This window comes from Etheostoma spectabile, unplaced genomic scaffold (genome assembly GCF_008692095.1).
Source record: "Etheostoma spectabile isolate EspeVRDwgs_2016 unplaced genomic scaffold, UIUC_Espe_1.0 scaffold00019379, whole genome shotgun sequence".
Lineage (NCBI taxonomy): Eukaryota > Metazoa > Chordata > Actinopteri > Perciformes > Percidae > Etheostoma > Etheostoma spectabile.
The window spans coordinates 1-17,447 of NW_022604864.1; the positions used below are offsets into that span (position 1 = coordinate 1).

The 17,447-nt window shown below is 50.3% G+C and overlaps 1 protein-coding gene, 2 non-coding genes and 2 pseudogenes across 3 annotated transcripts; 3 read left to right on the forward strand and 2 right to left on the reverse strand.

Moving 5' to 3' along the window:
* Nucleotides 1-6: 6 nt before the first annotated feature.
* On the reverse strand, nucleotides 7-1,825 carry LOC116684635 (piggyBac transposable element-derived protein 4-like; annotated as a pseudogene).
* Nucleotides 1,826-8,292: 6,467 nt separating this feature from the next.
* LOC116684643 (U6 spliceosomal RNA) lies at nucleotides 8,293-8,398 on the forward strand. Its single transcript, XR_004330810.1, has one exon. It is a non-coding gene; the product is annotated as a U6 spliceosomal RNA (small nuclear RNA).
* A 1,822-nt stretch (nucleotides 8,399-10,220) lies between these two features.
* LOC116684644 (uncharacterized) lies at nucleotides 10,221-10,318 on the forward strand (annotated as a pseudogene).
* An 888-nt stretch (nucleotides 10,319-11,206) lies between these two features.
* LOC116684636 (formin-like protein 3) lies at nucleotides 11,207-11,844 on the reverse strand. Its single transcript, XM_032510144.1, has 2 exons — nucleotides 11,524-11,844; nucleotides 11,207-11,407 (listed from the first exon to the last, which is right to left on the reverse strand). Exons 1-2 carry the CDS (start codon nucleotides 11,842-11,844, stop codon nucleotides 11,207-11,209), a joined length of 522 nt encoding a protein of 173 aa, XP_032366035.1.
* A 3,893-nt stretch (nucleotides 11,845-15,737) lies between these two features.
* LOC116684645 (U6 spliceosomal RNA) lies at nucleotides 15,738-15,844 on the forward strand. The gene has a single exon (XR_004330811.1). It is a non-coding gene; the product is annotated as a U6 spliceosomal RNA (small nuclear RNA).
* The last annotated feature ends 1,603 nt before the right edge of the window (nucleotides 15,845-17,447 follow it).

Here is a 17,447-nt window from a genome sequence, read left to right on the forward strand (position 1 = left end):
GCCGCGTCTCTCGATGAGCGGATTCACAAGCGCCCTTCCCAACTGCTGGAGGAACGCCCTCCTCTTGTTGAGCTTGCCGCGCATCCACTCGGGCCTGAGCTCTCGCCACAGCACAAAGGCGTGTAGGCGGACACGTCAGAGGTGTGTGGAACACGGCTGGGGCCAGCGCGCTGTCTTCCTGCGGCAGCTGTACGTGCCCACAAGCTTGTCCAGGTTGTCCACCCCGCCCTTGGTGTGGTTGTAGTGGAGGATGATGTCGGTTTGGCTTGCCTGCCGGCGCCGACGCCCGCATCCCCCGTGTGCAGCGTGCTCAGCAGCACCACGTTCCTGTGCTTCTTGGGCACGTAGGACACCAGAGTGGCGACGGGCGTGAAGGCAAACTTGGACGAGAAGACCGCACGGTCCTTGTGGCGAGCAACGCCCCGGCAGCTCGGGCTTGTTTTTGCGCATCGTGCCACCACGGTGAGGCGCCGCTCGGCGAGCAGCCGCTGGGCCAGCGCGTAGGAGGTGAAAAAGTTGTCGCACGTCACGTTACGTGGGCCCCTCAGGCCCTCGGTCACGTCCAGCAACACGCGGGAGCCCAGATTCTTCTCGGGCGTGCCGCTCACCGACTTGCCCGTGTAGAGCTGCATGTGCCACGCGTAGCTGGAGCCGGCGTCGCAGGCCACCCACGACTTGAGTCCGTACCGGGCGGGCTTGCTGGGCATGTACTGGCGGAAGGCGCAGCGACCTTGTGAAAGTGGCGTGTCCAAACAAGAAGATGGAACACGATGGATAGAGATGGAAGACAAAAATTTAACACACACACACACACACACACACAAAAAGAAAGACAAGTGTACGGCAGAGGTACAAAAAACAACAACCAAGCAAAAAATAAATAAAAATACAACACCTCGAAAGGGCACCAGCTGCTCGTCCACCGTCACGTCGGCGCCCGGGTGTAGAGGCGAGGCAGCTGCCGCGTCCACTCGTCCCACACCTCTCGTACGGCCGCCAGTTTGTCCGAGGCTCGGCGGGCAGCTCTCGACTCGCGGCGTCGAATCGCAACAGTCTAGAGTACGCGTGGAACTGCTTGATTGGCATCGTGGCGCGGAAAATGGCCCTGCCGCTCTCCTCGTGCCACAGGCTCTCCAAGGCCTCGTTGCGGAACGGTACACGCCCGCGAGGAGCAGCAGCCCGAGGTAGCCTCGCAGGTCCGTGACGTCCATTGCTTTCCACTTGCCGCCTGTGGCACATCTCCTTTGACCCTCGAGGTTTGTGGCGGCCACAACCATGTCTTCGATTTGCCGCGTGACAAACAGGCCAAACGCAGACACTATGTCGTGGACGTGTTCCGCGGCGTACTCTGTGGGTCCCGGGCGCTTGTAGTAGCAGCAGCGCGGTGGCGTCTGCGGCGGCAGCCGCAGCAGCAGTAGCAGCGTCTGTCGTGTCCTTTTCTTGGTCGGGTTTGTCCTCTTCGGTGGCGTGGCAGTGAGTTCTTGGGACACTGGGATGACACGTTTTCGAGGACCATTTGATTTTGCCATCTTTTGACACAATGTTTCCTCATCCTGCTCGTCCTCCTCTTGCCCCTCGTCTTCACTACCCTCTTCGTCTTCTTCTACATCTACTTCTTCATCTTCGTCTTCTTCTTCTTTGTCTTCTTCTACATCTACTTCTTCATCTTCGTCTTCTTCTTCTTCGTCCCTTGTATGTCCACCCTCTTCTTCTTCGTCTTCTTCTTCTTCTTCTTCTTCTTCTTCTTCATTCACCTGTTCTCCTCCTTGGTCTTGAACTTCAACGTCCACTTGGCCTTGGTCATCATCTTCGATGCCGTCGTCATCGTAGCAGCAGTAGTCTTTTTCTCTGCTGTGGTCGTGTGTACGTTGGTCCTCTTGTGGTTTTCTCCGTTTTGTACCTTGGCTTCAGCGGGGACATTGCAAGCGGCACCGCCGCTCAAGAAATCCGATGCAGCTTCAACTCCAGTGTCAAACGACGGCCATGCTGCAGCTTCTGCCCCGGCTGTGCCAACGTGCCACGTGCAAAAAGTGCACAGGTCCGAAAACAAGATGACGTGAAAAAGAAAATGACAAGAACAAGAAGACAAGACAAATGTGTCTAAAGTGTCTATTGTGTGTTTTGTGTGTGTGTGTGTGTGTGAGTAATAAAAATAATTAGTAGACTAATGTCAAACAAATGCCTTTGTTTCTCTATTCTTTTTTACCTCCCTTTCCACTCGACCTGAAGGACAATACCTGGGTCCCAGGGACCCAAAGTACAACGTCAAGGGTCCCAGGGACCCGTAGGACAACATCAAGGGTCCCAGGGACCCAAAAGGACAATGCCTTGGGTCCCAGGACCCAAAAGGACAATGTCCAGGGTCCCTGTGACCCAAAAGGACAATGTCAAGGGTCCCTGCGACCCAAAAGGACAATGTCATGGGTCCCAGGGACCCAAAGGACAGCGTCAAGGGTCCCAGGACCCGAAGGACAATGCCAACGGGTCACTGGAACCCGTAGGACAGCGTCAAGGGTCCTGGTGACCCAAAAGGACACATCAAGGGTCCTGGTGACCCAAACGGACAACGTCAAGGGTCCCAGGGACCCGAAGGACAACACCACGGGTCCCCGGGACCCGAAGGACAACACAAGGGCTAGAGGAACCTGGTCCAGAGGCGTGGCCACACATTTCCATCGCCTTCCTGCACAGCTGCAAACCATCTCCATCATTCAGTCTCCACAGCTGCAATCCATCTCCATCATTCCATCTCCATCATTCCATCTCCACAGTATATAAACCCGGGATGACCACCTCTTCAGCGCCAGTTTGTTACTAAACCCTAAGTGGTAACTAGGCCAGTCATCAGTGCACGTTGCTCTCAAGCCTTGCCGTTGACTAACCTTGTTTTGTTTTCGTCACAGTTTCCGTGTTCCGCCGTGGGCGTATGCAGCTTCCTCAGACCCGCTCCGTTGTTGCTCTCATCCACACCTCCACCACCACCTGTACCTCATCTGTGTTTTTGTTGGATTAAACCTTTTCTTTACCTTGTTTATCCGCGCTTGTGTGTTTTTCTGTGTGTGGGTCAACATACCCTCAACACAAACAGAGTACCTCGCCATGGACAAGATGCTCAAGCAAAAAAGAGCCAGCTACATACAGGCCAGTGACATAGGCAGATTGAACCATGTGGCCGATGTTCTCTTTCACCGTGGGATGATGACACAAGAACAGGTGGACTCCGTCCATTCTATTAGATCCCCTCAGGACAGGGCTAGGACAATGATCGATGTAGCGAGGAAGAACGGGTCCGTTGTGTGTGAAACGTTTATGGACGCCTGGGAAAACTACCATGGTGGAACCGCTGCGGCTGCACCCAAGGTAGCTCACGATGTACTCGCAATGTTGGATGAGTTGACCACCAAAGATATTAGCAGGCTCAAGTTTGTCATGCTTGACATACACGTCTACGATCAACGACCTGTCAGTCGTGCCACTTTGGATTCACTGACTCATAGAACCCAGATAGCAGACGCTATCGTGCAGCGCTACATAGACAAAGCGCGAGCGGTCTTGCTCATCCTGCTGGAGCGCATAAGTCGCAACGATCTGGTGGAAAGGCTTCGCAGCGGCGCCCATGGCCAAATGACACGTCCACGCGGAGATGTTACTCTTGCTGGATATGGCTCTGCCATCCGAGGGAATGCGGCTCAGGTCAGGATGAAGGTGTTTGAGACACTCGAAGACCTCAGCGAAGACTCTTTCATAAGGTTTGTGTGGATGCTGCGTCTGCCGCCCTACAAATCTGAACGTATCACAAGTGTGAGCGACCTTGTTGACGTACTCACAGACCATGTGAACCGTGACACGTTCGTGTTCGTGGAAACTGTGTATGCAACTCTGCGTCTGATCAGAAGTGTGAACTTAGCCGAAAGGTTGGCTACGTACATGCGTAGCCTCAGCGTCTGAACGTCAGTGTTGCCCTAAACTGTTTAGGAGCCTTACCCAATTGTACACAGATACACATTACTGCAGATGAATAAAATGAATGCTTGTCAAAACCCCGGATTCCGTGTCCAATTGTGTACCACCATTGTGAAAGTGTTGATTGCATCCTACTGGTGCGTTTTCGCAATCTATTCTAGCATGCTGCTTCATTCATTGAGATGATTGTGTTTATCAGTGCATGTATTTGCCCTAGTTCCCTTTGAGAGGACGACAGGACTATATATGGTTGACCGGTATGTTGATTTACTCTTACATGAGTGTAAAAACAGTGGCCATTGTGTGTTCTGTCAGCAAACACGGTACTATTTTAGCGTTAGCTACTGCATAGCTGGTCCCCGGGACCCGAAGGGCAACGTCAAGGGTCCTGGTGACCAGAACGACAATACTTTGGGTCCCTGTGACCCAAAAGGACAACGTCAAGGGTCCCTGTGACCCAAAAGGACAATGCCCTGGGTCCCTGGTACCCAAAAGGACAATGCCATGGGTCCCAGAGACCCGAAGGACAACGTCAAGGGTCCCAGGGACCCGTAGGACAACGTCAAGGGTCCCTGTGACCCAAAGGACAATGCCCTGGGTCCCAGGACCCGAAGGACAATGCCATGGGTCCCAGGGACCCGAAGGACTACGTCAAGGTTAAAACAACATTGTAGCTACATGTAATGTCTCGCTAAATGTGTAGGATTTTGTAATCTCTATTGGTAAAAGCAATTTTATTGAAATGGGGTTTCCCTCAGTTGTTTTAGTAACTATGCCTGTGTTTTAGCACCATGGACAGTTCCCCCTGTCTTTAGTGTCAAGTGAGTCAGAAACTCAGCTGCAGTACACAGAGCTTTCCAGGTTCACTTTTGAACGCTTGTACAGGGGTTTGTTCAGATGTCATTCACAGCCTAATTTATGTAACATTTTATACCTAGAAACGTGGCCAAAATTGATTATTTGATGGCTGTTGACACCATATTCTGATTAATGCAGTGATAAAAGGACACATCTAAAATAAAAACCCCTCTGTAACACCCACTGACTAAAAATCTGTCAACAAAATAAAAGAATTTTGAATCTGACTTCGACTTTGTGTACATTTTTTTCTAGGCATAGTTACGTCAAATTACACGTATATCTGGAATGATTGTTTGACTTTGTTGAACACACACTGGATTGAACTGCTGCCACTTCAAGTCAAGGAAAATTTATTTGTCAAATCTACAATACGTGCCAGACATACAGAACATTTGAAAATACTTTTCTCTCCGACCCACGGTGCAATATATGCACTAGTCTTATCTGGATGAATGAGTAGGCATAATAAATATTGCCAGTAGATTTTAATTTAACACATCTACGTAGCCTGCAGACATATAATACATTTCTATTTGAATTGCCCATAGATGTTTAGACTCACACGTTAATCTGAGTGGATCCCACTGTCCCTCAGCAGACAGCTGCCTCCAAGCCCACTGTCCCTCAGCAGACAGCTGTCTCCAAGCTAACTGTCCCTCAACAGACACATGCCTCCAAGCCCACTGTCCCTCAGCAGACACCTGCCTCCAAGCCCACTGTCCCTCAGCAGACACATGCCTCCAAGCCCCTGTCCCTCAGCAGACAGCTGTCTCCAAGCCCACTGTCCCTCTGCAGACACCTGCCTCCAAGCCCACTGTCCCTCAGCAGACAGCTGTCTCCAAGCCCACTGTCCCTCAGCAGACAGCTGTCTCCAAGCCCACTGTCCCTCTGCAGACGCCGGGTGCCTGGGACCCGAGGACTATGAACCGGTCCCAGGGACCCGAAGGACAACGTCAAGGGTCCCAGGGACCCGAAGGACAACGTCAAGGGTCTCAGGGACCCGAAGGACAAGGCCACGGGTCCCAGGGACCCGAAGGACAACGTCAAGGGTCCCGGGACCCGAAGGACAACGTCAAGGGTCCCAGGGACCCGAAGGACACCGTCAAGGGTCCCAGGGACCAAGGGACACCGTCAGGGTCCCAGGGACCCGAAGACAATGCCACGGGTCCCAGGGACCCGTAGGACAACGTCAAGGGTCCCAGGGACCCGAAGGACAAGGCCACGGGTCTCAGGGACCGAAGGACAACGTCAAGGGTCCCAGGACCGTAGGACAAAGCCAAGGTCCTTGTGACCCAAAGGGGACACCGTCAAGGGTCCAGGGACCCAAAGGACAATGCCACGGGTCCATGGACCCGTAGGACAACGTCAAGGGTCTTCGGGTCCCAGTGACCCAAAGGACAATGCCATGAGTCCCAGGGACCCGAAGGACAATGCCATGGGTCCCAGGGACCCGTAGGACAATGCCGTGGGTCCATGAACAGGTCCACCCTTTTCAGTTAAAATATTTTAGCAAAATTGCTAGTTCCCTGTTGTGTGAAATTACCCTGCACAGTTCCCGTTTTCCCGCACCATGGACAGTTCCCCCTGTCTTTTAGTGTCAAGTTGTTTAGCACCATGGACAGTTTCCCCCGTTAATCAGCACCACGGACAGTTGCCCTGTGTTTCAGTTTAAATTTACCTCATTGTTAGTTCTCGCTGTTTTCCAGTACATGGACAGTTCACACTGTCTTTTAGTACCAAGTGGCTTGGCACCATGGACAGTTTTCCCCTGTGCTTTTGAACCATGTACACTCCCCCCCCCCCCCCCTTATTCAGCACCATGGATAGTTCCCCCTGTGTTTCACCTTAAATTTACCTCTATTGTTTCCATTGTTAAGGCACCTTGGGCAGTTCCCTGCCATGGACAGCTGTCTCCAAGCCCACTGTCCCTCAGCAGACAGCTGCCTCCAAGCTCACTGTCCCTCAGCAGACAGCTGTCTCAAGCCCACTGTCCCTCAGCAGACAGCTGTCTCCAAGCCCACTGTCCCTCTGCAGACGCCTGGGACCCGAAGGACAATGAACCGGTCCAAGGACCCGAAGGACAACGTCAAGGGTCTCAGGGACCCGAAGGACAAGGCCACGGGTCCCAGGGACCCGAAGGACCCGAAGGACAATGCCACGGGTCCCAGGGACCCAAAGGACAACTTCAAGGGTACCAAGGACCCGAAGGACAAGCCATGGGTCCCAGGGACCCGATGGACAACGCCACGGGTCTCAGGGACCCAAAGGACAACTTCAAGGGTCCCAAGGACCCGATGGACAACGCCACGGGTCTCAGGGACCCAAAGGCAACGTCAAGGGTCCCAGGGACCCGAAGGACAACGTCAAGGGTCCCAGGACCCGAAGGACAACGTCAAGGGTCCCAAGGACCCGAAGGACAACGTCAAGGGTCCCAATGACCCGAAGGACAATGCCATGGGTCCCAGGGACCCGAAGGACAACACGATGGGTAAACTGCACGGGTCCCGGGGACCCGAAGGACAACACAAGGTTAAGATGGCACGGACCAAATTGAAAGAAGTCGCACGGAAGACATCCCTAGGAGTTTCCTAAAGTACGACATGTAGAAGCGGCCAAAATCGCACAAATTTTGAACTCTCAATTCAAATCGGCGGACACCCTCTTTTGTCAAGGGCATGGCTCCAATGAGCTTCTTTGTAAGTCTTGGCGTGCTACTCGTGGGTACCACATTTTGTCGGTCTGCGTTAAACGTACCACGGTAAACGTACTGCAGGGGCTCAATTTTTTGTCACGTTTTGTATGGGGTGCTAGCGAGCCATTTTTGTGCGCGCGCATTGTCGATAAAGGTTTCAGGAACGAGGTCACCAAGTGAAAATTGCAAATTTTGATAGAGGGAAGTAGTATTATGTGTATGCTGAGTCTGGTGGGGGGATCCTGTGGGGTGTGGTTGGCCCTGTGCGCATGGGCGCGTGCTCAAGTCTGTGAGCAACAAAGGGCCTTAGAAGAAATGGCAAAATAATTTAAGTTTCCCTCCAATTTGGAAGCCTTAGCTATGCTTACTGACAGACTGCTAATATAACTATTCCAGTTAAATGAGCCACTTCAAACGAGAGAAATGTTTGTCTTCTTCTGCTGTGGCACCCCCTACTGGCTATCAGAGACCGACGGCAGCTGGGGCCCAAGTCCGGCCTCTGACCTGAAGGGCAAATGGGGCACCCCACCCCCTGGCCACTGTCGGGGCCTTTTTTGGGATTGTCCTGTTTTGAAAATTAAACATGGACACAGAATTAGCTGGCAGTTTAAGCACAGCATCCATTTATGTCTTGGGGGGGAGAGACCTCGCCCTTTGCTGTTGTGAGATTTGAGATCACTTACTTCTAAAGAATGTGGCCCTCCAGCCAGCACCGCTGTGAAAGTGTCAGTCTGACATCCAGGGGTGTAAAGTGTGGGCAGCACCTGGGATTCAATGTGCTTGCTCAGGCAGCACATATGACAAAATTGGAACGATACAGAGAAGATTAGCATGGCCCTGCGAAAGGATGACACGCAAATTCGTGAAGCGTTACCACATTTTGATCTGCGGGCGTGTGTCCCCCCCCCCCCCCCCCCCCCCCCGAGCTGGTAAAGACAGGAAACCCTGCGCTGAAGACTGACCTGCACTGCCGGGCGGGAACTCTCTGCGCTGGGAAGTCTGGGCCATTCTACAGAGCTCCAGGGTGAAGTAGGACGGGTCCTCGCTCCTCCGTGCACACCGCGCGTTTACTGGCGGGCGCTTCTGCTTGCAATGACCGTGACCAAAGGAAAAGGAACCCTCTGCCGAGTTCAATGATACCTCACGCAATAGTCCATCTTAAACAGTGAAAGTCATAAAGGTGCATGGTTAGAGTATAGCGGGCGGCCCAGTATCACACGTAGACCACACGTCATAAGTTTCACGCAAATGGGACGATGTTTGTCTGATAAGGCTGACTTCCTGCTGCCACCGGGGGCCGCTATCGCCAAAGGTACATTTTTGCTCATAGGCGTCCTCAAGCCTGGACTCTCGTCAATTCTGAGAAATTCCGGCCAAATTGGACATCGTACACTCAAGTTACAACAGCTTCTTTGTTCACCGAGAAATGCTCAAAATTGCGCCACGCCCGAACCGTTGAACGAAAACTCGAGCTTTTCATAACCTTGCATCGTGAAACGAATTTGAGGTCTATCGGATGAAATCTCTAAGAGAAGATTGTTTAAGGGTAGCGCCAAGACTTGTAGGCCTTCACCCTGTTGCCACGAGGCGGCGCTGGGGCTTTCAATCAATCTCGGCCTGTAGATGTCAGGGTTGGAAATTGCTGAAAAGTTTCGAGCCAATTGCTCAGTGTACACTCAAGTTACACCCACTTCCTTTTTTCAGTGGCCCCCTACCGGATGTCGGCGCTCTACAACTTGCGCAATTGACTTTTGCGCCATTACAGCTCTTTAAATAACTTTTCATCTATAAGGTCTTAAGATGGCACGGACCAAATTGAAAGAAGTCGCACGGAAGACATCCCTAGGAGTTTCCTAAAGTACGACATGTAGAAGCGGCCAAAATCGCACAAATTTTGAACTCTCAATTCAAATCGGCGGACACCCTCTTTTGTCAAGGGCATGGCTCCAATGAGCTTCTTTGTAAGTCTTGGCGTGCTACTCGTGGGTACCACATTTTGTCGGTCTGCGTTAAACGTACCACGGTAAACGTACTGCAGGGGCTCAATTTTTTGTCACGTTTTGTATGGGGTGCTAGCGAGCCATTTTTGTGCGCGCGCATTGTCGGATAAAGGTTTCAGGAACGAGGTCACCAAGTGAAAATTGCAAATTTTGATAGAGGGAAGTAGTATTATGTGTATGCTGAGTCTGGTGGGGGGATCCTGTGGGGTGTGGTTGGCCCTGTGCGCATGGGCGCGTGCTCAAGTCTGTGAGCAACAAAGGGCCTTAGAAGAAATGGCAAAATAATTTAAGTTTCCCTCCAATTTGGAAGCCTTAGCTATGCTTACTGACAGACTGCTAATATAACTATTCCAGTTAATGAGCCACTTCAAACGAGAGAAATGTTTGTCTTCTTCTGCTGTGGCACCCCCTACTGGCTATCAGAGACCGACGGCAGCTGGGCCCAAGTCCGGCCTCTGACCTGAAGGGCAAATGGGGCACCCCACCCCCTGGCCACTGTCGGGGCCTTTTTTGGGATTGTCCTGTTTTGAAAATTAAACATGGACACAGAATTAGCTGGCAGTTTAAGCACAGCATCGCCCTTTGCTGTTGTGAGATTTGAGATCACTTACTTCTAAAGAATGTGGCCCTCCAGCCAGCACCGCTGTGAAAGTGTCAGTCTGACATCCAGGGGTGTAAAGTGTGGGCAGCACCTGGGATTCAATGTGCTTGCTCAGGCAGCACATATGACAAAATTGGAACGATACAGAGAAGATTAGCATGGCCCCTGCGCAAAGCTTATGGAGCGTTCTTCTCTGTTTTCCTGCGGGAGGGGGGCTAGCAATTAAGCAATTAGTGGGCTTTTTTTTGGAAGTTTTGAGGTTGGCGGTTCGAACCCCGCCTGCGGCGATAAAGATGCCATCAAAAACAACGTTGTAGATACGCTACACGTCTGCAAGCTTCATCTGAGTTTACGTACATCATCTAAACTGTAACTTTTATAAGATTTAATGTTGAAATAAGTAGTATGAAGTCAATAATGTCAAGCTTTATGTTTTGTCTAATTTCAGGAGACTGGATGACTTGAACCTGGATGACTGGAGACTGGATGACGGGAGACTGGATGACTGGAGACTGGATGACTGGAACCTGGATGACTGGAGACTGGATGACGGGAGACTGGATGACTGGAGACTGGATGACTGGAACCTGGATGACTGGAGACTGGATGACTTGAGACCGGATGACTTGAGACCGGATGACTGGAGACCGGATGACTGGAGACCGGATGACTGGAGACCGGATGACTGGAGACTGGATGACTGGAACCTGGATGACTGGATGAGGGGCCCTCGGTTTAGGTGGTGGAGAAAGAAATGTCATCCTAAAATGCATTTTGACACAAACAATAAAAGGTTGCACACGTGGTGGTCGTGAACAAGCTTAATCTGACTGTGTGTATATCATACAAACACTTTAAAGTAACGGTTAGAAGATTTGTTGTGCATTGTAAATGATCCTTAATAATAAAGCTTCAAAACAAAGTGCAGTTTCTGAGGTTTATTGGTTACCAATGCAAAGATCTGAGCAGCACTTGACAATAGGCACTAACACAATAAAATAAAATAATAAATAAAAGGAATAAACATAAAACAGTGTTGACCTGTTGTAATCTGCACAGTCATTTATCTATTGATTTAAGATCAAGAGTCTAAAAGCAGAATATGTTTGTGTTCCAGGTTCTCTCGGCGCCAGAAAGGGTGTAGATTGGCAGGGTCTGGGGAGGGTACCACCACACGTTCAACTCCTTAACGAGCTGGGACCTCCCCTTGCTGCTCCTGGTAAACAGCTCCCGGCCGATCCACTGCTGCTGCTCCGCAGTGAGAGCTGCCCGCCAGGACGCAGGCAACAGCTGGAGAGGTAACAACACAACCACACAGGACACTTTAATATTGAAAGGAAAACATTGGATGTGTAAGGGCAGTCTTGTGTGTGTGTTTTGTTCTGTGTTTTGACAGACAGACTTACCTCAGCACTGCCAGCAGGAGGCGGGGGAGGGAGGACAGCTGGCTCCGTTGACTCCTGCACTCCAGGTGGCGGGGGACTGGCAGCTCCAGGACGTGGCGGGGGAGCTGGTGTCTCTGCCGTCTGCTCCACGGCTGCTGGAGGTTGCAGGGGCCGGTCCTGGTCCTGTGAGGCCTCCAGCAGCTCGCTGTCCGTGGGCTCGTCCCCGGCAGAGACACCAGCTCCCTTCTGTGCCGCTGATGAGGGGGGAGGAGGTGGATGCAGGAGCGAGAGAGGGGCCTGTACGTCTGAGGCTTTAAGAGAAATAAAACGTTTCAGTAACATACAAAAATTGTTGTGTTATTTTTAAAATGTATAGACAGTACATTGTATATTATGTTATTATTATTATTGATATTATTATATATTATGCATTTATACATATATGTATGCTATATAAAGAACTTCATGCCCACATAAACAATGTGCCAAATTGTAAATTATTACTTACACTTCTCCAAATCAACTACTGCCTTGACCAGCTCTTCATCCGAGGGCTCCCCAGTGGAAGCGGAGGGAAGAGCTGGTCTAAAGGGTCGGAAGGACGAGGCTGTAACCACACAGACAACAGAATATTATAAAGTGATCACAACAGTATAAACGCTTAACTCTGTATTTAATTCAAGCTGGACTTGCCTGGCAATGCAGGCTTGGGGACCAACTTTTTCAGTTTGGCCTGCATTTCCACCGCAGACAGAGAACGCCGCCCGGAGACAAAGGCTGCAAGCGCAGATCCAAGAGGTCTATAACACAAACACACAACAACATCTATAATGAGACAACATTACAAACACATTCAGGTATATCATACAGACAGATTTACAGTGAAACACTTACTGTGAGACACTCCTGGCTCTCTGGCTTGCGGCCGAGACAGAGGCCTGGCGGCTGCTGCTGCTGCTGCTGGTGGTTGTGGTGGATGCAGTAGCAGCCGCCCTGGCTCTCTGCTCTCTGTCTCTCTTCCGGACATAGTGGACGAAGTAGCCTCCTCGAACGCCTGGTGAAACCTGACTGCCTCCACAAAGTCAGGGGACGCCGAGGAGTAGCGGGTGAAGGCATCCTGCATGTTCACAAAGGGATAAAGGTTAAAATGTCATCAGATCATCACTCTTTCAATTGTTTTGTGTAAGTCAGACTACAGTACTCCACCTTGTTGGCCATCAGCGGGGACTGAGACCCTGTCCTCTCTCGCTCCTTCTTGTGGGAGGCCACAAGATTGACGCTGTAGCCCACGCCATTCTCCAGCAGCCAGTGGAAAGTCTTCCCCTGGTATTTAACAAACTGGACCTTCCACCGGCTCAGGATGAGGGTGGCATTGGTGGTGTCGCCTTCTGAATGTAGGAATTTCCATCTACATAAATGAATAAACATTAACACAATGTCTGGCAGTACATATTTCCACATGAAAATAAATTAAAATGATTAAAAACAAATGACATGTGGTATTACAGTTAATTATTTTAAGAAGATGTCTTAATTACAGCACATTTACATTTACATTTACATTTAATCTACAACACACAGTAACAGAGAGGATAACACAGTCAACACACACTGTTTTATGTAAGATTAGCCTGACAATAAAAAGACAGTAATTAATAATATTAAACAGAGTCACTGTATTATACATGACAATGCATTTTGTGTACAGTAAGTCCCCAAAAAAACAAAACGGACCGGCGTTATACTGACGGCGGACGTGTACAGTACGGCCGTTTTAGTAACAAAAAACACACTCAGATATTCCCCAAAGAGCCATAAAAACACAGCGTTAAGTTAGTGGGGCTAAATACAGAAATAAGTACTAGTTAATACAGCGTTATGCACTCATTTAGACACGTTAAATGTGCACAAAAAGTCCGAAGCGGACCGGAGTTATAATGACGGCGGACTTGTACAGTACGGCCGTTTTGCAAGCAACAAACACTCGGAAACCTCCGTAAAAACACAGCGTTAAGTCAGTGGGACTAAAGACAGACAGAAATAATAGTTTATACAGTGTTATGCATTCATTTTTTAATAAGAATATGAAGAAGTGTGTACTTACTCAGGCGTTGCTGTCAATAGCAAAGGCAGAATGACAGCTCGCTTAGCGAGAGAATCCAAGATGGCGGTAGTTGGAACAAAATGAGCCATCTGATTGGTGGGCTAAAAACGTGTCTCGTGTGATTGGTGGAGAACTTGGAATTCGGAACAATTGGAACAGACGCACCGTTCTGTGATTGGTTGAAGTTGGAACAAGTTGGAACATCGGAACAGAGAGGATCCAGCTCACGGAGGCGAAAGGATGACACGCAAATTCGTGAAGCGTTACCACATTTTGATCTGCGGGCGTGTGTCCCCCCCCGTCCCCCCCCCCCCCCCCCCCGAGCTGGTAAAGACAGGAAACCCTGCGCTGAAGACTGACCTGCACTGCCGGGCGGGAACTCTCTGCGCTGGGAAGTCTGGGCCATTCTACAGAGCTCCAGGGTGAAGTAGGACGGGTCCTCGCTCCTCCGTGCACACCGCGCGTTTACTGGCGGGCGCTTCTGCTTGCAATGACCGTGACCAAAGGAAAAGGAACCCTCTGCCGAGTTCAATGATACCTCACGCAATAGTCCATCTTAAACAGTGAAAGTCATAAAGGTGCATGGTTAGAGTATAGCGGGCGGCCCAGTATCACACGTAGACCACACGTCATAAGTTTCACGCAAATGGGACGATGTTTGTCTGATAAGGCTGACTTCCTGCTGCCACCGGGGGCCGCTATAGCCAAAGGTACATTTTTGCTCATAGGCGTCCTCAAGCCTGGACTCTCGTCAATTCTGAGAAATTCCGGCCAAATTGGACATCGTACACTCAAGTTACAACAGCTTCTTTGTTCACCGAGAAATGCTCAAAATTGCGCCACGCCCGAACCGTTGAACGAAAACTCGAGCTTTTCATAACCTTGCATCGTGAAACGAATTTGAGGTCTATCGGATGAAATCTCTAAGAGAAGATTGTTTAAGGGTAGCGCCAAGACTTGTAGGCCTTCACCCTGTTGCCACGAGGCGGCGCTGGGCTTTCAATCAATCTCGGCCTGTAGATGTCAGGGTTGGAAATTGCTGAAAAGTTTCGAGCCAATTGCTCAGTGTACACTCAAGTTACACCCACTTCCTTTTTTCAGTGGCCCCCTACCGGATGTCGGCGCTCTACAACTTGCGCAATTGACTTTTGCGCCATTACAGCTCTTTAAATAACTTTTCATCTATAAGGTCTTAAGATGGCACGGACCAAATTGAAAGAAGTCGCACGGAAGACATCCCTAGGAGTTTCCTAAAGTACGACATGTAGAAGCGGCCAAAATCGCACAAATTTTGAACTCTCAATTCAAATCGGCGGACACCCTCTTTTGTCAAGGGCATGGCTCCAATGAGCTTCTTTGTAAGTCTTGGCGTGCTACTCGTGGGTACCACATTTTGTCGGTCTGCGTTAAACGTACCACGGTAAACGTACTGCAGGGGCTCAATTTTTTGTCACGTTTTGTATGGGGTGCTAGCGAGCCATTTTTGTGCGCGCGCATTGTCGGATAAAGGTTTCAGGAACGAGGTCACCAAGTGAAAATTGCAAATTTTGATAGAGGGAAGTAGTATTATGTGTATGCTGAGTCTGGTGGGGGGATCCTGTGGGGTGTGGTTGGCCCTGTGCGCATGGGCGCGTGCTCAAGTCTGTGAGCAACAAAGGGCCTTAGAAGAAATGGCAAAATAATTTAAGTTTCCCTCCAATTTGGAAGCCTTAGCTATGCTTACTGACAGACTGCTAATATAACTATTCCAGTTAAATGAGCCACTTCAAACGAGAGAAATGTTTGTCTTCTTCTGCTGTGGCACCCCCTACTGGCTATCAGAGACCGACGGCAGCTGGGGCCCAAGTCCGGCCTCTGACCTGAAGGGCAAATGGGGCACCCCACCCCCTGGCCACTGTCGGGGCCTTTTTTGGGATTGTCCTGTTTTGAAAATTAAACATGGACACAGAATTAGCTGGCAGTTTAAGCACAGCATCCATTTATGTCTTGGGGGGGAGAGACCTCGCCCTTTGCTGTTGTGAGATTTGAGATCACTTACTTCTAAAGAATGTGGCCCTCCAGCCAGCACCGCTGTGAAAGTGTCAGTCTGACATCCAGGGGTGTAAAGTGTGGGCAGCACCTGGGATTCAATGTGCTTGCTCAGGCAGCACATATGACAAAATTGGAACGATACAGAGAAGATTAGCATGGCCCCTGCGAAAGGATGACACGCAAATTCGTGAAGCGTTACCACATTTTGATCTGCGGGCGTGTGTCCCCCCCCGTCCCCCCCCCCCCCCCCCGAGCTGGTAAAGACAGGAAACCCTGCGCTGAAGACTGACCTGCACTGCCGGGCGGGAACTCTCTGCGCTGGGAAGTCTGGGCCATTCTACAGAGCTCCAGGGTGAAGTAGGACGGGTCCTCGCTCCTCCGTGCACACCGCGCGTTTACTGGCGGGCGCTTCTGCTTGCAATGACCGTGACCAAAGGAAAAGGAACCCTCTGCCGAGTTCAATGATACCTCACGCAATAGTCCATCTTAAACAGTGAAAGTCATAAAGGTGCATGGTTAGAGTATAGCGGGCGGCCCAGTATCACACGTAGACCACACGTCATAAGTTTCACGCAAATGGGACGATGTTTGTCTGATAAGGCTGACTTCCTGCTGCCACCGGGGGCCGCTATAGCCAAAGGTACATTTTTGCTCATAGGCGTCCTCAAGCCTGGACTCTCGTCAATGCTGAGAAATTCCGGCCAAATTGGACATCGTACACTCAAGTTACAACAGCTTCTTTGTTCACCGAGAAATGCTCAAAATTGCGCCACGCCCGAACCGTTGAACGAAAACTCGAGCTTTTCATAACCTTGCATCGTGAAACGAATTTGAGGTCTATCGGATGAAATCTCTAAGAGAAGATTGTTTAAGGGTAGCGCCAAGACTTGTAGGCCTTCACCCTGTTGCCACGAGGCGGCGCTGGGGCTTTCAATCAATCTCGGCCTGTAGATGTCAGGGTTGGAAATTGCTGAAAAGTTTCGAGCCAATTGCTCAGTGTACACTCAAGTTACACCCACTTCCTTTTTTCAGTGGCCCCCTACCGGATGTCGGCGCTCTACAACTTGCGCAATTGACTTTTGCGCCATTACAGCTCTTTAAATAACTTTTCATCTATAAGGTCTTAAGATGGCACGGACCAAATTGAAAGAAGTCGCACGGAAGACATCCCTAGGAGTTTCCTAAAGTACGACATGTAGAAGCGGCCAAAATCGCACAAATTTTGAACTCTCAATTCAAATCGGCGGACACCCTCTTTTGTCAAGGGCATGGCTCCAATGAGCTTCTTTGTAAGTCTTGGCGTGCTACTCGTGGGTACCACATTTTGTCGGTCTGCGTTAAACGTACCACGGTAAACGTACTGCAGGGGCTCAATTTTTTGTCACGTTTTGTATGGGGTGCTAGCGAGCCATTTTTGTGCGCGCGCATTGTCGGATAAAGGTTTCAGGAACGAGGTCACCAAGTGAAAATTGCAAATTTTGATAGAGGGAAGTAGTATTATGTGTATGCTGAGTCTGGTGGGGGGATCCTGTGGGGTGTGGTTGGCCCTGTGCGCATGGGCGCGTGCTCAAGTCTGTGAGCAACAAAGGGCCTTAGAAGAAATGGCAAAATAATTTAAGTTTCCCTCCAATTTGGAAGCCTTAGCTATGCTTACTGACAGACTGCTAATATAACTATTCCAGTTAAATGAGCCACTTCAAACGAGAGAAATGTTTGTCTTCTTCTGCTGTGGCACCCCCTACTGGCTATCAGAGACCGACGGCAGCTGGGGCCCAAGTCCGGCCTCTGACCTGAAGGGCAAATGGGGCAC